At 37.3% G+C, this 24,018-nt stretch overlaps 1 protein-coding gene across 2 annotated transcripts; it reads left to right on the plus strand.

The window, feature by feature from the left end:
• The first annotated feature begins 325 nt into the window (after window positions 1-325).
• Window positions 326-22,766, plus strand: LOC115433248 (periostin). 2 transcript variants are annotated; one of them, XM_030154555.1, is made up of 23 exons: window positions 326-611; window positions 1,803-1,901; window positions 7,510-7,574; window positions 7,709-7,866; window positions 7,968-8,132; window positions 8,220-8,366; window positions 8,920-9,061; window positions 10,586-10,798; window positions 10,898-11,032; window positions 11,854-12,002; window positions 12,440-12,576; window positions 13,959-14,089; window positions 14,243-14,373; window positions 15,765-15,867; window positions 15,958-16,025; window positions 16,128-16,173; window positions 16,262-16,297; window positions 18,654-18,917; window positions 19,020-19,055; window positions 20,765-20,812; window positions 21,985-22,071; window positions 22,238-22,273; window positions 22,556-22,766. In XM_030154555.1, the coding sequence occupies exons 1-23, from the start codon at window positions 493-495 to the stop codon at window positions 22,609-22,611; spliced, it is 2,571 nt and encodes an 856-aa protein (XP_030010415.1). In that variant the 5' UTR covers window positions 326-492; the 3' UTR covers window positions 22,612-22,766. The 2 variants fall into 2 exon arrangements, with proteins under 2 accessions (XP_030010415.1, XP_030010416.1); XM_030154556.1 differs by lacking the exon at window positions 20,765-20,812 and having other exon boundaries at window positions 328-611.
• The last annotated feature ends 1,252 nt before the right edge of the window (window positions 22,767-24,018 follow it).

Here is a 24,018-nt window from a genome sequence, read left to right on the forward strand (position 1 = left end):
ACAACAATTTGATGTGATTTTGGAGGACTGTGCACATATGTACAACAGATTGTTATTGTAAAATGGAGTGTGATGCAAACTTTGATTTACAGGGTGTGCTAGGTGCTCTGGGATGAGATGGTGGTAAAGAAATCCGTGTGAAACAACGTGAGGGAGGGGGAAACAATCAGCTCAAGTCAGAGCTGGAGGGAGGATTATGACTAAGGAGATGGGTGTGTAGTGGTAGGGAGCAGGACGTATGGAAAAGACAGCGAGGGAGTGAAACAGAGTGGGTGGGTACGGACGTCTGTGCAAGAGAGAGAGACCTGTTGGTATAAAAGCTGCCTCTCTCTCACGTGCACTGCCACATCTCTTGTGTATTTTTTTTTTTTGTAGGGGGTGTGTGTGCACGGGTGCGTTAGTGTATGTGTGTGTAAAAAAACAAAAAAAAAAACAGACAAGAGGACTGAGTGTTTGTGCCCTTGCAGTACAGAGGACTGGTAACTCCCCAGGATGCATCAGCTGGTAGTTGTGACCTTAGTGCTGGTGGCACTCTGCTCTCTAGAGAGCGTGGATTCTTCAGCTTATGACAAGATAGTCACCCACAGCCGCATACGGGCCAGGAAAGAAGGGTAAGGAGCAATGGACATGAGGGCTGGGGAGGTGGGGGTGGGGGGGTTCAGATCAGCTCATGCAGAGAGGAAAGAAAGTGACAAGAGATGAAATACAAGAGAGAGCAAATGAGGAAAAACAGATCAATATTTGCTTTATTGGTAGTTTTAATTAAGTAATTAACCCTTTAAATAAACCTCAGAATATTTTCACTTGTAAAACATGATGGGCATTGCATGATATGTCACCAAAAAGCTTCATTCTGCTGACATTAAGTGTGTCTGTTTCAAGTCTTAAAGTGGCTTTAAATGACATAGACCGTAATTCACCTGCATATATTTTACTGCATCATGTCATATAAGCATTTAAGCAGCACTTCAGTGTAAATGTCAAATAAATACAGTGTGCACTAATTCTCTCTGAGCTGACAGCATGTAATAGAAATAGTTTAAGTTAAATTAGCAACTCATCTTTGCAACAAAGTTAGTAAAAGTGAGTGTTTAACCTTTTTTGTCAGAAAGAAGAATTGCTAATCTAATGTGAGAAAATGACAAAATGGTAAAATGAACATAAGCAGTCAGTTTAAGTTAAAGTTTGGCAAAATTCTGCTGTAGTACAGTACCTCAACTCCCATGCATTAATAGACTTTTTAAATAACTTCTGTATTTGTGATATTGTCTTACATCTATTTTTCCTCCTCAGTTTCTAAATCACAACTATTTAAACAGAGTCATGTTTTGCAGTATGTGCAGTCAATGAGGATTAATAATATGCATTAACATGATTATTTGAGAAACAGGTCAGACAGATTGATGAAAATATTGATTCAAGCTGTGATGGAAAAGTCAATATTGTCTCTCACTTTCAGTCACACCTCTAAAAAACAGTGTCCAACAGTTACAAATGAATATTGAATTTAAAAAATTTAACTTGTCCAGTTAATTTTAGGACAGTGTTACATTAATTTCCATGTAAACTGTGTTAAAATACTATCCTTTAGGAATAATGTTAATGAATTGTGTCTTCTGTACTTGGATGCACCCCTGCTTCAGTCAACAACCTTCACTTTTTTTCTCTTTTTAACTCATCTTTCCTCCCTCCTTTGTTCCTTATTCACTCCTACTGTAAACCCTGCCCTCCTTTCTTCTCCACCTTACTTCGTCTCACTTTCCCCATCACTCATTGCGTTCTCCTCTCTCCTCCACTTACAGGCCTAATGTGTGCGCGCTGCAGCAGGTCCTGGGGACAAAGAAAAAGTACTTCAGCACATGTAGAAACTGGTACAGAGGCTCCATCTGTGGGAAGAAGGCGTAAGTCCTCATCCAAGTAATGACGACCCAGAATGGGAGAAAACACTAAATGAAAATGTTTGATTTGTTTTTATTTTAGTGGCATTCAACATGACTTTAACCCATAAAGACCCAAACTGGCAAAAAAAATCCTCTGCTAATGTAAACTGTTTAATACCTGTTGATCCACTAATACTATCAATCCATGTAAATAATTGGTGTAAAATGCAGTTTGTCATCTTTTCATGGTCATCACATATGACTCATTTGGACGTTCAGAGGCTCCGTAGTTACCATGAAAACACCGTCATCTTCTACAACGTTGATTCACCAGTAAAACCCATGGAGTTGGATCAATGACAGTGGATGGAGGCACTTGTTTTTATGTTCAGTTAATGATATCTTTGTTGAAAAAGTCACTTTTTCTCCAGTTTTCTCTGTTTCTGATATGATGACCCTCACCTTTAATCTGATCTTTAACCCTTTCATGTATAGTGGTCACTACCATGGACAGTTATTCTCCATCTGTTCTCCTATATATTCATGGGTTTTGTTGTTTTAGTTGCATTTCAGCACACAGTGGATATTTATGCATCATCCCATACACTGCGATTCACACCATTACTGTCTTTTTGCATATTATCTGCATGAAGTTAGTAATAACTAGTATTAGAGTATGTTAAAATGTGAGAAAACATCAAATTAGCTGCATGAAAAATGTTTTTATTTCATAGTTCTCACACAGTATCTCATTTTCTGATGATGAGTTTTAAATACGTTTGTTTTTTCTTCAAAAATGAAATGCTTGGTGTCCAGCTGGGTGGACATTTCGTAACTCCATGAAAAATAAGTTCATAAAAAAATTTCAATCGCATTGTTTTTTTCATGCCTATAAAGGAATAAAAACACTCAAGAAAAAAAAAAAAATCTCGACTATGGTTCTCATAATTCATGCATGAAAGGGTTAATGACCATCTACATGATCAGTAAATTAAACAGAGGAAAATACCAGATTTTCACTGAAAAAATGCAAATTAAAGAGGATAACATTACAATAAATGGTGTTAAATCACTTAAGAAAGATTAAATTCATTTAGGAACTGTCATAAAAGTAGCTCTGGGTCTTTATGGGTTAATAAGTGGAAGTGCTCCCAGGTTGCACCCCCCCACCCCACCCCCACCTCACCCGCTCTCATTACCTTTGGATACTGTACAACTTGTCTTTCTCTTGTGACACCCCTTCCCCTTTTTACAGGTCTGGACAGGCTGTTTAGGCCTCTTAGGTTGGGGGGTTTTCTCTATTATATCACTGTTCGCCTGCTCAACAGTGATTGATGAACAACTTCCCCTCTGACAGATTTCAAGTGCTCAGGAAAAATTCAGCCTGTATGCTTTTAGTGTTTGTGTGCAGATGGGTGAAACCGAGTATATATTACAGTTTCAGAGCCAATGATCCTTTCTCTCCATCTCTTTTTGTGACTGACAGACAGTAGTAGATTATTACTGGATTTGTAGAGCGCTAAAGGGTATTGATGTCCACCTTCAGGCTGGGTGTGTTTTCATATTGATGACAGGAGATGATTGTATGGGAAAGATTTGAGAGCGTATCCTGTTTCAGTAGTTTTTGCTGTTTGAAATGTAAAAAAATGTAAAAGATATGACATGTTACTGAAATTCTAGATCTAAATTCTAGATACAGATGCATTTAGCTGTAGGTAGGTTTTGTATGACCTTTAATGGCAGAAAGCGTAACATTGATGGATTTTAGTCAGTGTGTTGGGTTTTTTTTTCATCTATATGCTTCAGGTGACAGAATGTGTAATTGAGTTGAGTCTGAGGGAGCACAGATATATATATGCTGGTGTGTTGACGGAGTGTAAGGCTCGACTGGAGCTGTTCTATTCTGGTTTTGAAGACGACTCCTGTGAGAGGTTGAACTAAACTGTATTTACTCTGAGTCAAGGAGGCACTCACAGGTACACACATGCATACGACACGATTTTTCTCAGTCACCCTGTCGGGTTTAACATCTTTTGTTTTGGGAGAATGTATTTTATTGAAACAAAGACAGAAAGAATTAATGAGCCTTTTGTGTTCTGTAGGAAGCAGGAGGTTAATGAGGGTTAATAATAACAAGTTGGATCAGTTCAGTCACACTGGTCACTAAGTCCTATGAAATCTTATGAAATCCTTTTGACCTAATATCTGAAATACTCAAAAAAGACTTCAAATGCAGCACATAGAGTAAGAAGTCAATAAAATGTGGCAAAATGGAGTGATTTTGTAGAAAAAGTACAGGGTGTTAGAAAATAGTGGTCAGAAATAAAATGAAGTAACAGGACGACGAATAAAAGAATTTCTTTTTTTTTTTTTTTTTTTTTTTTTTTTTTTTTTAGCATTTACAGTTTATATAGACCACAGGGAAATGTTTTTAAATGCGTAATTCCATTAAAAAAGCAAAATATCACCCCTTTAAAGTCTAACAATTACTAGGCCTGTGTTATATATTGTGTTGACTTATGCATTTATATCCAATGTTTTCGGCAATGTTTGAAATTTTACTCAATGCAACAAACTGTCTCATTTATTATCGTGCTCTCTTCACATAGAAACACAACACCACATTAAAAACCACATTAGCTAATGTTACTTGTTGCTTTTTTACTTGAATAACATGACATAATGTGAATTTACATGTGAATGTGAAAAATATTTTTTACACAAGACTTAATTATTGCCCCATGAGTGAACAATAACAACAACCAAAAAAAAGAATGAAAGAATATCTATATTTTCAACATCATTGACAAAACAAACAGACTTCTGTTCGTATGTGGTTAAAAAGTGTAAGCTATACATCAGTTTATATAATAAATGTCCCACTGTTTGTATTCTAGAATGAGAAAATTTCTGACAATGATCTTCCATAAAATCTAGTTTCTCTCTGGTCACAGTGAGGACATTGTTTCGCAGCAGAGGGGAAATCCAACTGCCCAGCTGCAGTCATGTCTCAGTTGGATTTGGTGTTGATGAGAGATTAGAAGAGGGTGTTTAAGTCTACAGTACAGCTACTTAGACGTTCCACTGTTTGCTTGCTTGAGGGTGGAGCATCTGAAGTCATAACTCTGTGTAATAGAACTATTCTGCACATGTCAATATTCTCTATTCAGTCTCCACCATGTTCTACTAATGATCTAGTTTGGAGATAAATGATACCATGGGGGGATTTTAATGAATAATTTATGACAAGTACTTTTCAAGAGAGCAGTTGGAGGTTCTGGTGGAAGCAATTATCTTCAAAGTGTCACAGTGAAGGTGTCAGACGCAGCAGAAGTGCAGATGCTGAAAATCACAAGCAGCGTTAAGGATAGATACTGTACTGTATCTCTGTTCAGTGTCAGAATACTGAAGAAAAAACATAGAAGTTGTACTTTACTTGAAACTATTCCCATGTGTTAAAAAAAAAAAAAAAGAAAAAAAAAAGCCTACACTAGACGCCATGGGCACTGAAGAAAAAAAAACCCTCTGTTGCTTATTGATTACATAACAGGAAAAAACTGTAATGTTTTTATCCACTGCCAGACGACCCCACCTAGTGTGTGTGTGAGTGTGTGTGTGTGTGTTTGTACCAGCGCTTGCACATCTGCTTCATCTGGAAGCCACATTGGGCTTTCCATGCTGTGACAGTGCCAGAGGCCTGGTTGCAGTGTGCTGGCCAGTTGGGTCTGTGCATCCATTACTCCTGACAGAAGACGGCCTCTGAGCGATGACTTCATACCTTCCCGACAGCCAGCTGTGCACGCATACAGTATTTATGTATATTATAACAATTAATGTCAAAATAAAGATTGACTATTCCGCAGTCTAAATGGTTACATTCACAAGTATAACAAATACTCAGCATTTAGCATCATCACTCACATTCACATAAACACTCAAAGTGGATTAGAGAGGTTTTGTTGAAACATGTGATTTATTTCTAGGGAGTTAACTGAAGGAGTTTCATTCTTTTTTTTTTGTTTTGTTTGTTTTTGCTGGTATGTTTGAAGTGACCCAAGAGGGGAGAGATTTGCCCTTACATAATGCATCATCACTGTTTATTTCTGGAAGGAAAGCAAATAGTTATTGGTTTTGGATGCAAACCCAGTAAATAAAGAAAGCACAAAGTTCATATAGAAACAGTGTTTCCATGGGAAAACAGAAAACAGGAAACCTTAAAACTCTGCAGTGACTGTCTAATGAGCTGTGAGGAAAACCTCTTTAGCAAACACACTAAAGCTCCAACTGGAACCCATGAAGGACTTTGGGTTAAACCTCAATTAAACTTCTTCCAGTGCTCAGAAACTCCATGGCGGGTCGTCTTGTGGATTTCTGGATCTTGGAAGATGAATGTTCATTTTGGGACATGTCCCAAAAAACTGCTTTGATCCATGTCTACGGATCATAATAGGAAGCATCGACTGGAAAGGATAATTTACTGCTCTATTTGCACTAAATCTTTATGAAACACTTGTGTCTTCTCATGCGTCATTCATATCATGGCAATAAAGTGAACTCTGTAGGTCAACTTGTGGTGAGGTTAGTGTTTCTAGTCTTATCAGTCTTATCTGTCAGGATGGGTTTTTTTTAGGTTTATTTACAGTATTTTCATAAGCTGGTCCTTCCATACAAGTCAAATTGATTAAATACACAAAATAAGTCAGCTGTGAAGAAGTTTTCTCATGTCATTTCTTTACTTTGAAGTGTTCTTTTGAAAGTGCAGGGGGCAGCAGACAACATGTTTCTTATCGTTATAATGTACAGTTCTGCAGGATCTTAAACATGAACTATGTAAAGCAAGAATTCTTTCAGGAATGCGGTGGTGAATCAATCTGAGGCTGTGTTACTGAAAAGTGCTTAAGTAACAATAATTTTAGAATAACATATTTAATCTCCTGGCCTTGCTTTTTGACGTTCTCCGTCATGTCTACTGGTACATACGAAGCATCACTACTCCAGATTTTTACAAAAACACTTTTTTCTCTGTAACAAATGGATTCCATCCATTAGCTCTGCATCTGTACATATCTACAGCTGTGTCTCGTGCTTCTTTTTTTTTCTGTGTACAGTCCAGTTATTCCTCTTTGATTCTCCCACTGGGACTCTAGTGCGTTCTCTGCCAGTTTTCTTGTGGAAGTGTTTAATGAAGTTCTTTTATGGTAATAGTGTTTTTCATGCCTTAACATCCTTGCTTTTTTTTTTTTTTTTTTTTTTGAGAGAGTTCTTTTCACACCCTCACTTTTTTCTGGTTTTACCTCTACTGTGGTTGCCCTATTATGGTTTTGTTATTCAGTGAGTATGTTGCGCTCTTTGCACTACTGGTCCCAAATGACTTCTCAATATTTGATCCAATCTTTCATCATTCTCTCCCATCACAGCTCCAGAGGTTGTGTTTTTTTCTTTCTCTCAGCTGTCATTTTTGATTAGTTGATACAGCCACCCTCTGTGTTATCTCAACATACATTGCATTCACATTACTTTTTTGCTCCTGCAAAGGCAACAAATTCTTATACGTCACTGCTTCTTTGCTGTATAGCCTTAAGCAAAGTACACCCCTTACAAGTCTTTCATGTGCATGTTTTTTCTGCAGAGCGGTTGTGTATGAGTGCTGTCCTGGGTACATGAAGCTGGAGGGTATGAAAGGATGCCCTGCAGGTAAGACACTGGACTGATAATGCACTCTACGTCTCTCTAGCAACCACCCGCAGCTTAAACTAAATACATTTTTATTAACTGATATTATTGAAAAAAAAAAAGTACATATATGACCAGTTCTGCTTTCACTTCAGTGGCTCCTATTGACCATGTCTACGGTACTCTGGGGCTTGTAAAAGCCACAACAACACAACAGTACTCTGACATGTCCAAGCTGAGAGAAGAAATCGAAGGCAAAGGCTCTTACACAATGTTTGCCCCCAGCAATGATGCCTGGGAGGAGTTGGAACCTGTGAGTAAACTGAAAGCAGACTGAAGAACAAGAACAATCACTAAAGAGGTTAATTTTTTATTTATTTTTTTATTTTTTTATAAATGTTGTGATTTCTCTAGAACGTACGGTCTGCCCTGGAGAGCAATGTGAACATTGAGTTGTACAACGCTCTGCACTTCCACATGGTGAACCACCGTCTTCTGACCAAGGACATGAAGGACGGCATGACGGTCACCTCCATGTACAACGACCTGGGGCTTTACATCAACCACTACTCAAATGGGGTCAGTTCACATGCACTGAGAGTTCACAGGACTGTATTCATACACGACTCAGTTAGACTTTAATGTAAATCTCTCATCTGTGTGAAGATTGTAACGGTGAACTGCGCCAGGATCATCCATGGTAACCAGGTGGCCACAAATGGTGTGGTCCATGTCATTGATCGGGTCATCAGTGCGGTGGGCAACACTATCAAAAATGTCCTGGATGTCACAGATGAGCTGTCCTCCTTCAACGTATGTAAAAAAAAAAACACACTTCTTAACTAGAAAGAACATCAAAAAAACATAACTTAGTAGAAGATAGAGCAGTAATATCATAGATTTTTGGCACCTTATTTCTCCTTTTTCCTTATTCTTTCTCTTTAGGCAGAATCAAAGGCCTTGAGGGTTGCACTGAGAAATATAAGATTGTTGTTTTTAGTTTACATATGATTTCTTATTTTTGCTGTTTTCTCTCACTTTTAGAGATGCTTTTGTCGAATTTAGTGGAAATTGTAAAGGGAATTGGGTAAATTAAAACCAAGCCTTCTTATTGTTATGATACCTTGTTTAACTTGATGTTTGTTCAAAACTAAAGAGTGCAATTAAATCATTAAATCAGAAAGATATTGCATAACTAATATGCAGGTTCTATGTTATCACACATTTCAAATATTCCTCATATTTTATTTTTGCATGTGACATTGACTACTGTTGACTGTCTGATGGATCTGGATTAACCTACTGTATATTATATGTGTCTATAACAGTATGTCACATGACTGACTTCTCTTGTTTTGTTTCCAAGGCTGCTGCAATTGCTTCTGGTGTGATGGACAAGCTGGACAAACCCGGCCACTTCACTCTGTTTGCTCCCACTAATGAAGCCTTTGACAAACTGGGCCCAGGCTACCTGGAACGTATCATGGGAGATAAGGCCATTATTGAAGGTAAGAGCTGTGGTAAAGTAATGATTCAGAGCAATTAACAACTCCTTTATCTGAAATACACTCAAAATCACTTACAGAAATGAATGAATTCTGTAGACTGTTGTCCATAAAATTGGAATAATTTTACTTTCAGACATTCCTCTTTGTATTCTTATTTATACACATCAGCAATCACCTTTGACCAGGCCCAGTTACACTTTATCTATCAAGAATAAATAATATTGTCCCAATCATTTCATGAGAATAGATATAAATATTTTATTCCAACTTCATGGGCAACAGTGTAGTTACACTTTAAAGTTTTAAAGGGGTCATATTTTGCTTTTTTTAAATGGAATTATGCATTTTAAAACATTTACCTGTGGTCTACATAAACCGTGAATGCTATGCTTGGGTTTGAATTCTTCATTAATTCAACTCCACAGGTCCATCTTCAACCCTATTTCTGAGTAATGACACCAGAAAGGTCATTTTGAGCACTGGCCCTTTAAATGCAAATGAGTCACTTCATGCTCCACCCCCTCCAGGTTGTTGACCGTGCTGCTCTGTCCCGTTTCTCCATACTCAGAGAAATATTCGTTGGAAGTCTTGACCTTATATGTGCAAATGTTGTGACGTAACTACTTATAGATGTAACAAATTAAGCAGGAATTAAAACGGGTTGTAGAAATCCACTTGATTTTTGCCAAAATAAATATAAAGATAGGTTTGCTGCACCTGGAGGGTTCAAATTCAAACTTTTTGAACTATTAGGGTCCAAATACACAAATAAATGTATCAAAGACTAATAAAAGTGGGTTTAGCAAAATATGACCCCTTTAAATTGCCTACTTGGACTATAGAGGAGTGCATCAGTAAAGAAGCACATAATAAAATTGTTTTACCATGTTGCTTCTGTGCTTATTTTCTCATAAAAATCAAGTATATGTAAATGACCTGAAACCACACAAAAGAAAACGGAAACTGTCTCTGCAGTGGTAGCTTATCTGTTTATTCACTTACTCACTGGCCTGCAATGAATGTCGGTTAGCATGAATCCAGTTTACAGTGTCCTTAGTGGTTTCCTCTGGGAAAACAATAAAGCCTCAGATAAATTCTCAGACTCTTGGCAAACAGACTTTGCTGACCAACCAAGTCAGAACAGTGTCCAAAGTAAAGCTGTTCTTCCTTATTTGTACAAGGGGGTGTTTGGACCATCGCGTAATTTGGCAAGCGCTACGCCTCCGACTGCAACTGAATTTTTGTGGTTTTTCGTGCAATAAATTAAAGCTGTAATGTGTTGCTTTTACAGGCCAGATTTTATTTCTTAGTTGAACAGTTTGATTTAGTCTGAGGTGTAATCCCATCTAAATGTTGACAGAAGTGCCCAAATATTTCTTGTGAGCTGAAAGAACATGTGTGCTCATAGCATCACTAAAAAATGACTGCAAAAGTGTTTAAAATGTGGTCTCTCTTGTAATTTCTTGTATTTGTGCTTCTCTCTCACACTCATGTTCATTGAATACTGCTGTTTTTTCCCATCAGCCCTTGTGAAGTACCACCTGTTGAACAGTGTCCAGTGCTCTGAGGCCATCATGGCAGGATCAGTGTTTGAGACCGCTGAGGGCAGCACCATTGAGATCGGCTGCGATGGAGACAGTCTGACTGTCAACGGCATCAAGATGGTGCTCAAGAAGGACATTGTCACAACCAACGGCGTCATCCACCTGATTGATCAGGTTCTCGTCCCAAATTCGGGTAACTTCCAATTTTAGCCAAGTTCTCTTTTAAAGAATGAGTTTAAACCGCTGATAGTTTCTATAATTCCTAACATGTTAGTGTGATTCTCCTCACCAGCTAAAGATGTCATGGAGTTACTGGGAGAATCCCAGAGCACATTCAGCGACATGGTGTCTGAACTGGGTTTGGCTGCTGCCTTGGGTCCAAAAACAGAGTTCACACTTCTGGCTCCCCTTAACACTGCTTTTACTAGTAAGTTAACCCTTTATAGAGCAATCATTGAAATACTCTGAAATTCAAAATTTCAACCTTAGTGTGTTATTGGACATTATCTACCTCCTCATTGGTTGCCATGACAACAGTCTCCCTCCTCTTGCCATAAAACATCTGAGCAGCACTTGCTAAAAAGTAAACACATGCAATGAAATAACTGGTCATAAACTGACAAAAATCATGCATATTCACTATTTACAGCGTCAACATATCTATAAAATCTCTGAATCACTGTATAGTGTGATAAGATAAGATAAGATAAGATAAGATAAGATAAGATAAGATAAGATAAGATAAGATAAGATAAGACTTTTTTGATCCCACCATGGGGAAATTTCACAGCTGACAGAGGCAACATACAACACACCAGTCTAAGAGAAAGACTGGGAGAAACAAAACACAAGATAGAATGAAATATAAGGAAAATAAGAAATTTGGTATTTATATAAATATTTATATAAATAGAGAATTAGAATGATGAAATTCATGATGAAATTCAATTCATATTATGAAAACCAACATGCTGCTGGACCTCACTGAGGCACGGGATTGGCCCATATTTGATGTTTGACAAAACTGCCAAATATAGTCACTTGCCCAACAATGGGGTTAAACTCCCAGTTTGTTTTTTAATTACTTTTGTGCTTATCATTATCACCAGTGTAGTGATCACAAGCAAGACATTTAATTAACTTGCAGGATATACCAGATATTTTCATGTATTTTTCAGACAGTGCATGATAATTTACTATAGCAGTCATCTATCTACAGTCATCATCTTCTGCATGTGTGCTTGTCAGATGAAGTGATGTCAATAGACCAGACCGTGCTGAGAGAAATTTTGGAGAACCACATCTTAAAGCTGAAGGTTACGCTGAGTGAGCTCTACAATGGACAGCTGCTGGAAACGCTGGCTGGCAAATTGATCAGAGTCTTCATTTACCGCACTGTAAGTGTGTCTGTGCAATGTGGATGTGTTTGTGTTTGTGTGTATGGACAGAGTCAGACAGCAACACTAAACCAGTGGTTAAAAAAAAGATATAAATAAGAATTGATGTGAAGACAACGGAGCGTTTCAGCTTCCATACAAAAAATCTGAAAGCCATTACAGGGCCCCTTACCAAGTGTTAACATGGTTTAGCTGCCTTTCAAGTGTAAACAAATGCAATAAAACAACTAATTAGTCCGGCTTGGCAGATAATGTATGTTTCTACCCCGGTGGTTTTCATATATTAAAATCAGCTTGGTTTCAGTTCCCCACAGAATTTCGCATTGTTTTATTTGATTGATTGCAATCAAAGAGGACAACGCAACAGCCCTCCTCCTCTAAGCTAAATTGTTACCAGATTTGTTCAGTGACTGTGGATTCTGTTTGTCTGTCGTTAGGCTGTCTGCATAGAAAATGCATGTATGGTGCGCGGCAGTAAAGAGGGAAGCAATGGAGCGCTCCATCTTCTGAGATCCATCATCAAACCAGCCGAGAAAACAATCTACGAGATTCTGATCGCAGATGGACGATTCAAGTAATAACTCCTGAACCTTTTTTACCTTTGACGCTGATTTACGGAACTTTTGTACAAGTATTATTTGGGCTTTTTTTTTTAGGTTGCACATGTTAAAATAGAGAAACTGGGAAATAATACAAAAAACAGCAATATGAATTTGATTGAATTTGTCACTGTGGTTTTTAATCCTACAAATGGGCTAAAGTGACCCTGTGTTAACCTGACAGGTGGTTTAATGAAAGACATAACCCTCTATGTGATGAAGTCATCTAATTGAAAAAACACTGTTACCACACTTGCCACATTTCCAGACTCAGTGGCAAATACTGGCACCACAAGAAGCAGCTGAAGAATAACTGAGGCAGCAGCTCTGTAAATCAATTGGACCACACAAATACGAGTCTCACACACCCATCTATCCATCATAAATCACATACCACAACCATCATCCTTTACTGTGTCTAAACACATAACTGTGACAGTTTTCTCACCCAAAACCTGCTGTAAAATCTGGCCTGTAACCATAAAAATTGCACCATCAGTGCTTTGTTCTCATGGGGAAAACAGTACTGATGGAAGTTTCAGTCTGACATGCAACACTATACTGTAAGCCAGTGTTTTCCAACCTTGGGGTTGCGACTCCACGAGGGGTCGCATGAAATTCAAATGAGGTCACCTGAAAATTCTAGTAATTGATAAAAAAATATATATATATAAAAATATTTGTTAATGATTCAATATATATTTCATTATAATTAAAACATCAAACACTTTTCCTAATAAAAATCAAGTTCAAATAAAATGCAGGATATAATATCTGAGGGGGCATATCTTGATTGACCCAATCATGTGACCGTATGCATTACTATGCTTCAACCTGCCTGAAAACCAGACCAAACAGAGAATGGAAATATTTCTTGAACCGCCTGGCCCCATTAAGACATCTCCAAGAGAAACTGAGAAGCAGACACCAAAAAGATGCATTATATACATTACATAGCCTAAATGTCATCTAAAATTAATGTTTATTTGCAAAATAGTATAGTAAACTGTTACATGATCTAAAACAAATACATTTTAACAAAAAAAAAAAAAAAGTGTCCGTTTTGAATGTCTGGGGTAGCCAGAAATTTTCGATGTTAAAATGGGGTCACGAGCCAAAAAAAGTTGGGAACCACTGCTGTAAAATCTGAAAGTGAACAAAATGACAATATCTATCCTAATGCATCATAGTATTATTAGGGAGTTCTTTCATAATTACATATAGAAAAACTTAAAGGTATTATTTTTCAGTCAAAAGGTCCAAAGTAGATCAAAATTCAACCTTTGACTCTTTCATTTAAGCGTCACTAATCTGCACTCTGATGATTTTCTTCCCTTCACTGCATATTATTCTTTAGGATTTTCCTGAATCTGATGGAGACTGCAGGTCTGACTGATCTGCTGAAGCAGGAGGGCTCCTACACCATCTTTGCACCAACAGACGACGCATTTGATGGCCTTACTCAGGAGGATATGCTTCTGCTCCGAAGTCAGTAAACACATCATAGATAAAAAATGTAGCCAGTTCATTTCATATATTATCTTACGAGTAGATTTTATCTGAACATTAAGGGATGTACTTAAGGTAAAGGAGGTAAAGTTAAGATGGTAAGTTGAGTTTTCTCTGTGTTGTCATTGTCAGGTGATGTGAATGCCTTAAGGACCATCCTGCTGTACCACTTCAGTAACGGCGTCTTCATTAACGGCGGATTGGAGGGAGGAGTCACCAATTTACTCAAATCACTGCAAGGCAACAACCTGCAAGTTATAGCTGTATGTACGCTAAAAAAATATACTAGGTTTCAGAAATACACTGTAGGAAGACTGTTTTTTTAATAACATAATTGTTCACAGGTCATGTAAACCCGATGCACCCACACTTTATTATAAGCAGCATGCTTTCTGGGAAATGTAGAGCAACTGAAAATAAATTCAAGGAGGCATTAATGAAGTAGAAAAAAATGTTAATATTTCAACCCCACATGTTCACATTTTTCTTTCATTTTTACATCCTTTTAGATATTCCATTGTATGACTTTAACCCAGTCTTTTCCCATTTTTTTCATTTTAATAATAATAGCATCAAAGAGCAACTATTAATCTGTTCCTTCAAAGCTGCTTATCTCTGGAGAAATGCCAGAAGTAATAAAGCCTGGCTTCCTGTCATTTCTATCAACGCCCTGTCTTGGTATTCACCCACCGCCGTGCTCACCCCGTCTAACCTTCCCTATGACTCCACCGGACATGTCTGATTGTCTGTCCTACTTTTATTTATCATTTTTCCGGTCTGTATTTGTACAAAAAGAGTGTAAAAAGATTTCACCCCGTTTTTGTTTTTGTTTTGTCATTCTCTCTCAAAACATGTTATGAGGTTATCCCATATCAGGACTTTGGCAAAAAGACTTGTTTGATTTATGTCATAGGCCATAAAGACATAAATATAGAGAGGATGATTTTTTCTTTGTGATCAAATTTTTATTTTTTTTTTCCAAGCTTTGAAAAAGGTAGTACATATTAATAACAAATACAAAACATAATGACAGACATAAAAATGAGAGAATGAGAAATAAGAGAGACCACAATAGTAAACAAACAAACAACACCCCAAAGTAAACCCCCCTTCCCTCCCACCACCCCTGGGCCCCTCAGAACTGCAAGCTACAGGCAAATTAGGTTCTTAGATCCCTGACACCAATCACATGAGCAGTGGACAACTGTAGGTAAATAAAGTTAAGAAATGTGAGGATCCAATTGTTCATTGACAGCTTATCGGGTGTTTCTGTCTCATGGCTAGAGGACGATGTTTAACTTCTTTAAACTTTTGACAAAAAGTCTGAAGATAAGATGTACTGTAACTTTTTCCCTACTCAATTTTAAACGTCCGTCTTTTGGCTTCCATGGAAAATAGGAGTAAATAATTCATAAAATAGATGGAGTTCATTTCCAAGCACACAGGATGAAATTCCAACTGACTCCTTTAAGTCAACATTCATGTCAAACAATCTGAAAAAAGTGTGAATTCAGATGTTGTAGGGAGTATAAGCATGGGAATATCTGCCTCTGTGCTGCAGGGTTTTTGGCACCAACTGACATAATACATGCTTCAACAAGTTCAATGAAAATATGCTTGAAAAATATACATATTGTTTTCCTGTTGTTTCCAGGTAAACAATTCTATCAACGTAAACTCAGTGGATGTACCAGACAGCGATCTGATGGCTACAAATGGTGTGGTCCATGTGGTGAGGAATGTTCTCTATCCTGGGGGTGAGTATAGTTTACATTACCATGTGTTCATACCAGCTCTACTGGAGTTCATTCTGTTATGTCTTTTGATGATTCACTTATTACTTGCAGACCTTCCCGTGGGCCGAGAGGACCTCCTGGTCCTCCTGAAGAAGCTGATCAAGTACATCCAGATAAAGGTACAAAACCACTTTGTATGAATGTGTGAATGTGAGCAGTATATGCTTGTTTGTTTTTTTATCATTGTTCTTTAAATTCTGTTCTTTTTCTCCATTTCTTAGTTTGTCTCTGGATTTTCTTATGCTGAGATTCCACTCACCTTCATTAGTAAGTTTATTTGCTGTCACTTCATTGCATTTCCAATCATTCCATCAAGAAAACGGTACTTTCAACAGTTACCTGTGTTGCTCCACAGAGAGGACCATCACAACCACCCATTATATCGAGACAGGTAAGACCAATATTATTAAGGTCAAGATTAAAAGACAAACTTTACAGATGTTTTGATCATGGACAGAATTTTTCACCAGTTGATAAAACTACTTCATGTGCCATACAGTATGGTCTTTATTTAAGAGTAAGGTGCTCTCCTTTCAGCAAATTCCAACTTGCAGCTAAATGCATGTTACATGCTTATCCTCTTTCCATTCCTCTTCTAGGTCCCTCCTTCTTCTTTGTTCCTTTGATTATCCACTTTCAGCATTACTCAAGTCCACTCAGGCTTTTTGGCATTTTAATCAATTCCTTTAGGGATGAGGTAATTAGGCTGTCAAAAGCAAACCATGGTCACAGACCACAGCGGACTCTTGGATGTTCATGCATTTGGGCCCAGTCCAGTGCATTTCTACAGAGATGAGCATACCTTTGTGTATTAGGTGACATGGAAGAGATGAAGCTCAATAGTTACAGGTCGCATTAAGTAGATTATAGAGCTGAGAGACGAGGACGTTTCAGCACAACATCTGATCTCTGCTACTTTTCTGTACATAGCTTTCAGTCTTTTTTTGTTTTTAATTAAAAGGTATCAAAAGGAAACCAGACCCAGAAGTTCATCAGTGTTTCCACTGTCTAAAAGCACTTTATTGGTTTCGTTGATTTGAAAGTTGTGATTCTGAGGAATTAACTATTTTGATGAACAAATACATGCACAGCCTGGCCAATAAAAGTCCTTAGACTAAATGGTTTTTTTTGGACTGCATTTAGCTTTGATTACAGGCAATAATTATGCAATGTCATACCATTTTTTTTTAGTTGTGTTAACCCATAAAGAACCAGAGCTACTTTTGTGGCAGTTCCTAAGTGAATTTTTCTCTTTATTTAACCTTTCTTAAGTGATTGATCACAATTTATGATCATATTATCCTATGTATTTTCCAATTTTTTAGTAAAAATCAGGTATACTGACTTTTCCAGCAAAAATATCATTTACTGAACATAAACCCAGTGTCTCCATCTACTGTCACTGATCCAACTCCATGGGTTTTACTGGTGAATCAGTGTTGTAGAAGATGATGGTGTGTCCATGTTCACTATGGAGCCTCTGAACGTCTAAATGGGTCATATCTGATGACCATGAAAAGATGACAAACTGCATTTGATACCAATTATTACATGTATTGAAAGAATGAGTCTGTCAACAGGTATTACACATTTTAGATCAGTACATGCTTTTGGTCGCCAGTGGCTGTTTGGGTCTTTATGGGTTAATTTTGACAAAAATTTCATACTGATGACCGAGAGTCAAACCGCTGTGTTAAGTATTTCCATCACATCTGGTCATCAGATCTGGACTCTATGGTGGCCAATCCATGTGTGGAAATGGCATCTCATGCTCCTTGAACCGCTCCCTTACAATCTCAGCCTGATGATTCTGAGTATTGTCCAGTTCTTATGCTCTCTATCAAACTGATGGTTGTTTAAGAATTGAGAAGCTACTCACTGCATCAGTTAAAGGGTTAAAAAACCTGTCACAGCTGAAACATATTAATCACTGCAGCAAATATCCACTGGAAGGAATTTATCTTTCTGCTTAGTTAAATCCAGGTGGGGACTTTTTTTTTTGGCCAGGCTTTGTATATAGAATTATGCATATGTAATTGACCAACAATTATGGTAATTTCATTTAAAGTGCTTTAAAAAACAAAACCAGGAACTTAATCCTAAACTGCATGTACAGAGCAGAATACAAAGTCTGCATTTTAATGCCCAAGTGCACAAACATACAATAAATTAAGTCTAAATTACTGGACCAACATCTGTCAGGTGCTTTGTTGGCCTTGAGAGCCAGGTCTGAGTCTGGCTCTAATTACTGGACAAGGTTGCGTATCAATAAAACTAAAACCATAGATTAGACACAGTCTGATTCAAGCACACATATGTCAGCTATCATCCTTTTATGGCTCTCATAAATTTAAGAGAAATCAGCACTCTGGAGCAGAAAGCAGATTTTGGCAAAGGTTTTTGTTGAAGCTATGGGGTTTATTAATCCTACTGAAAGTGTAAATTTAAAGATTGTGTGATGGTGTTGTGCAGCTTTTGCAGCACTTTCTAGCAAAGAAAAGAGATGGCAGTTCAAAAGGATATGGACTATAACACAAGTCTTCAGTAAACGTTCTTTTTCTATTATGCTTTTTACTAACCAGTATATGGTAAAACAGCCTTTTTTGCTCTGTTTGAGTTTACATGCTGTTCCTCTGACTTCCTTTTCAGCTCATAATTCAGTTGAAAGAATCTAAGATTCTTTTTGCCCATATTCCTCTGAAGAGATGCTCATGTTTCCCATCTTCATCTTCTCATCTTCTCTCCAGTTCCTGAATTCACAAAGGTGGTAAGAGTAATTGAAGGAGAACCATCGGTTACCAAGGTTACTAGGGTCATTGAAGGGGAGCCATCTGTTACCACAGTAACCAGGGTCATTGAAGGGCAGCCTACCATTACCAAGGTAACCCGTGTCATTGAAACAGAGCCTACCGTTACTAAGGTGGTTGTCGAGGGAGAGCCGGTGATCACCAAAGTAACCAGGGTCATCGACGGCCAACCAACCATCACCAAGGTGACTAGAGTTATTGAAGGTAAATCTATAGGTCATTTTAAATCATTTAAAATTTGCTATTTGTAGGAATTTAACTCAAGTGGTATGGATTTGATTACATGACATGTTTCACTCACTCCAGGTGGAGAGTTTGATGCCGATGGAAAGATGATTGCAGGTCAGTTTCAACGTCCATTTGTCTTTTAACATATTATTTACCGTCTCCATCTACTGGCCTGTTTACCAAACAAATCTGCATCATCATCATCATCATCGTTATCATTTCGTCTGTGTGAAAATTACTGCACATTGTGTTTTCTTTGGTTCATTAAGTCATCAGACATATAGTTCTCATGGTCCGCACCATGTATGGCTAACTTTCATTTAGACACATAAATAGCTATAAATTGGCTGATTTTGACTTGCCACTGTTATTTTTGGATAAATAATAGATCTAGAAGCAGTTTATCATCTCTGTTTTGGCTGGTCGGTTCCCTGCCAGAGCTTCTGCTTCTGTGTGAAAGTGTTGTTTATGAGTTTCTGAACTTCTGATTAAGTACTTTCTGGTTCTTATAAAAACACAGATGAATCGGCAGATTAAATCATTAAGTAAAACACATTTTATTACCTCCACTGAGGTGGTAATCTAATTGCCCACATCTGTTAGATTTTTTGTTGGTTTGTTTGTGGGGTTACGTAAAAATGGATGCAACGCAAACGCACATCTGCAAAGGCCTCACAGTTCTGTAATTCAATCAAACGCTTTCTTGCACAGTTTTAGAAGACACACAATTACATTCACTGCTTCTTTTTATGGTTTTGTGCCAAAGTTTAATGGATTCATCTTGGTCCTACATTTCAACCAAGTTCCATGAAAATCAGTGTGGTAGTTTTTGCATGTTAGTGCTGACACACAAACAAACCAACCAACAAAACCTCACAGAGGACTGTGGAGCTTTGGCAGATGTTTGTACTCTGCCCAGCGAGCCTCTATTTTTCCCTGTGTTTTCATCCCTGTTGGGTAAGCAAATTAGACCAGCAAGAACAAAACAGCTCAATGAATGTTTAATAGCTGGGGTGGTTGTGTTGCTTCCCTGCTATGGTGTTTCGGGAGAGTCACAAATCATTTGAAACATGCTGTAATAATGGAGAGCTGCATGTGTTTTGCACAGGGGACACAGTTTAACAGTCTGTTTCTGTGGATCTACATTATACTAAGACGTGTTTTGGCAAAAGTCCACTAAAAATACCCCATGGTCATTCAGGTTTATGGTGTTTGTATAAGCTCTGTAACACTGTTGCAGAGGTATTAGGTTGATAAAACTAAGCTTAAGCCTTTTTTTTTAACTGGTTATGGTGCACCATAATCTGTATGTCTGCCCATTTCACAGTTTATTCATCTAACGTCATCTCTTCTGTTTCCGCCAAGAACCATCCTAATACCCACGTGTAGATTAGCTGTTATATGTGTGTGTTACCAGTGTACAAATTATAACATGCCACTTTGGGGAGCCCAACTCAGACCATAAGTTTGTCGCCTCTTGTGTGCAAAGGGGCAGGTGAGCTATAAATCAAACTGTTTCCACCTACTGCTTCACTGGGGTTTTGGAGCTTGTGGGCTAAGATTTAGAATTTGCTCTGATTCTCTGAGCTGAGCACCCCCTGCAACCCTATACTTCACACCTTGTGCATTTGTGAGCAAATGTGTGTGTGTAAATGTGTGTCCATCAACACTCTACATCATCTGCGCTTGACTTTTGTTGGCGGTGGCGGAGGAGGTGTTTACGGGGTGTATGTACCTGTCAGTCTGTCCGTCTGTCAGTCAGTACAGTTGCTAAGTCGTTAAAAAGACTTTCAACACCCTTCTCCGCTGCCCGTCTGAGCCAGGTGGATCCAGATCACACACCACGGTGAACGAGCCTCATGTCATTGAGGGTAGGGTTGTCTTACATAAACTATTTTTTTGTTTTTTACCAAACAGGTTTTGTTGCACAGATATGCAATATGGTGGTTACCTCAGGCTGGAGAGGAGAATATGATTTTGAAGCTAATATAACTGTGCATCATTTCGGTAACACTTTACTTGAAGGTCTAGTTTATAATGCATTAAGCGCACATTCATAAGACATTATAATACATTTATAATGCATTATAAAAGTCATTACAAAAGTTTATGATCATGTACAACAACTTATACCAAGGTTAATAAAGTATTATAAGTGTAGGCATAATATATTATGAATTCAGCTTTCATAATGTTTTATACATCCATACTAAAGTGACAACAGTGTTTGTAGGAAGAATCTCAAGTCTTTGGTTATGTAACACATGATAACCATCATAACTCTAGCCACTTATAAAGACACAGAGAACTGCTCTGACATGTAGTTTCTGAAACTGAATAATGCCTTATAAACATCAATAATAAGTTACAGGATGACTTTAAGAGCTTTTAGTAAAGTGACAACACTGTATAAGGTTATATTAGCAATTGTAGGATATTATAACACAAGTATGATGACGTATGAGCAGTATCTGCTGGATCTAAGTAAAGGGTAAGTCAAAAATTATTCATCAGAGTGATCTTAATAACTCTATTTTGCAAAAACAAAACATTAAAAGAACAGAGACAGTAAATAGAAGTGTTACATGTTGCTTTATACATAAATAAAAAATAATGTGGCAGCTCTAAATCTTTGTTAATTCAAACACATACTTTTTTTTTTTTTTTTTTTTGATAAATATGAAATCCCTAAAATAGATGGGTATAGGGACCAGTGACAAAACCTAACAAAAGTTCCCCACCTAAAAAATAATTTCCTTCACACTGCTTTGGTATGGATGTATAAAACATAATGAAAGCTGAATTTATAATATATTATGCTTACACTTATAATACTTTATTAACCTTGGTATAAGTTGTTGTACATGATCATAAACTGTTGTAATGACTTTTATAATGCATTATAAATGCATTATAATGTCTTATGAATGTGTGCTTAATGCATTATAAACTAGACCTTCAAGTAAAGTGTTACCATCATTTCATATGTAAAAGACAAAGTTTTCTGCTTTTTGAATCTAATAGTAATATGTTTAATTTTCAGGACCAGACTTCTCTAAGATCACCACTATCCATGGTAACCCCAATCTGATTGAGGAGGAATCAGAAAGGATTACCAAAATCATTAAAGGTGAGCGCTATGAGAAGCTTTGTGCAGTGTATGTATATGTGTGTATGTGTGTGTGTGTGTGTGTGTGTGTGTGTGTGTGTGTGTGTGTGTGTGTGTGTGTGTGTGTGTGTGTGTGTGCAGTCAATTAAATGACATGGATGACTGACGGTGTTATTTAACTTTACAGAAGGAGGGAAGTTTGCAGCTGCCAAGAGAGCTCCAGGTATGAGCACAGGCAGATGATGTGTTCATCAACACCAATTATGGGCTGTACTAAAAGGCGTTTGCCAAAAACCACATCATCACTGCCGCTGGAAAATATGTGGAACAAAAGTCATCTAACTGCAAATTGTCATTGTTGTATTTTCCTTTCACTCCTTCTTTCCATTATCTACCTTTAAGCTCTTCCACCTATTCTTCATACTTCCTTCCTGACATGTTTCCTTGCTTTTAGATGCATTTGTTCCTCTAATTTCCCTCATTAACTCTGTCTTCTCTTTCATAGTTGGGGCAAGGAGGAGAGCAAGACTGGTCAGGCGTCACCACAAGCCAAGGGAGTGAATCCAAAACAGACAAAACAACACCTTCTGGCTCACCGCAGAGACTGAATGAATCTCTGGTGCTCCTGGTCGAGTGCCAGAGGATTAAAAAAAAAAAAAAAAACCCAAAAAACTGTAGACAGACACAAAGAGAGCAGTTCAGTTTAGCTTTCTGTTTCTTCAAACCAACAATAAACACAACTGTTTACTATTACATCTGGACCTTATTGTATGTGATGGGCATGGGGTGTAATAGCAAAGCAATGATATTAGATTATCCTTCATGTAAGTAATGCAAGACTGCAAGGGAAATATGAACTTTTTCTAGGGGTCAACGGGGGTGAAAGGTGAAATATATTCTACCACTGAGAGATATTTTTTAACGGATTCCTTTTTGTTTTTTTCAGTGTCTTTTTAAACAGAGGACTTGGGAAATGTTTTGTATACTTTTCAATGGTGCTCGCATTCTGTGCAGCAGATGCATTTTAATGAATATGAAAAACTAAACAGTGTTTTTCAACTTTTACAAACTGTGCTGTGTTTTTCCATAAATTATCAAATGGTAATTAAACAATTCAATAAAATCTGCTCCATTTTTTCAGTAATTATTCAATGCTTCCTTGTGCTTTTACTCTACAAAGTGTTGTCATTCTGTTGAATGTAGGTTTTAATTATGTATGACCTTGTACGACCTAGCTTTATGCTAATGTTTTGTTTTTGTTTAGTTTTTTTTTTTACCTCAAAAACAAGCGGGCAATAAATGCATAAATGGAATGTGCAAAGTACTTGGAGACTAAGTGTTTTACTTGATTTACTTTGCATGTCCTAATATTTTATCACATCCTGGCATGTTTTCTGAACATACAACAATATGTCAAATATACACAGACACCTGTTAAAAAAAGGCTATTAAATGTACTCAAAATACACATTTCAAGGACATTTCTATAGATGTCTCTGAACTTAATTTCATTTGTGACACAAAAACAATTAAGTCCTTGAAATTTAAGTTAATCATTGCATATACTCTATGCATGGTTCAGTTTTTAATGTTGGCAAAACAGTCAAAGCACTACAATACGTTGTCTGCTTGACTCAGACTTGCTTTAGGGTCTTTTTTTCTCATTACATCTTTTCCAGCGCTGTTTTGTTATGTTTGTCATGCGGATCCACCAAGGAATTGTCTTGAAAATGGTTTTGCAATTGGAAAGGTGGACAATGACACAAAATAAACAAATCAATAGTTCCTCTCAAGTGGATAAAACTAAAGTAATATGGCTGTTTTGGCCTTAAAAATAAGAAGTTGTTTAAAAAAAAAAAAAAAAAAAAAATGGTAAAGTACAGCGACAGTACCTGAAAACTGATGACAGAGACTCCTTCTATTAAACATCAAAATTTGACCCTGGATTTATAATGTTGTGTTTCCTCC

The sequence above is a fragment of the Sphaeramia orbicularis genome, chromosome 14 (assembly GCF_902148855.1).
Source record: "Sphaeramia orbicularis chromosome 14, fSphaOr1.1, whole genome shotgun sequence".
In the NCBI taxonomy this organism is placed as follows: Eukaryota; Metazoa; Chordata; class Actinopteri; order Kurtiformes; family Apogonidae; genus Sphaeramia; species Sphaeramia orbicularis.

Excerpts from the sequence above, each read along its gene's own strand:
- LOC115433248 (XM_030154555.1), top strand. The coding sequence starts at position 493 with ATGCATCAGCTGGTAGTTGTGACCTTAGTGCTGGTGGCACTCTGCTCT. Across the intron at positions 11,033-11,853 it reads CCTTAACACTGCTTTTACTA|ATGAAGTGATGTCAATAGAC; the intron begins GTAAGTTAACCC and ends TGTGCTTGTCAG. Across the intron at positions 14,374-15,764 it reads ACAACCTGCAAGTTATAGCT|GTAAACAATTCTATCAACGT; the intron begins GTATGTACGCTA and ends TGTTGTTTCCAG.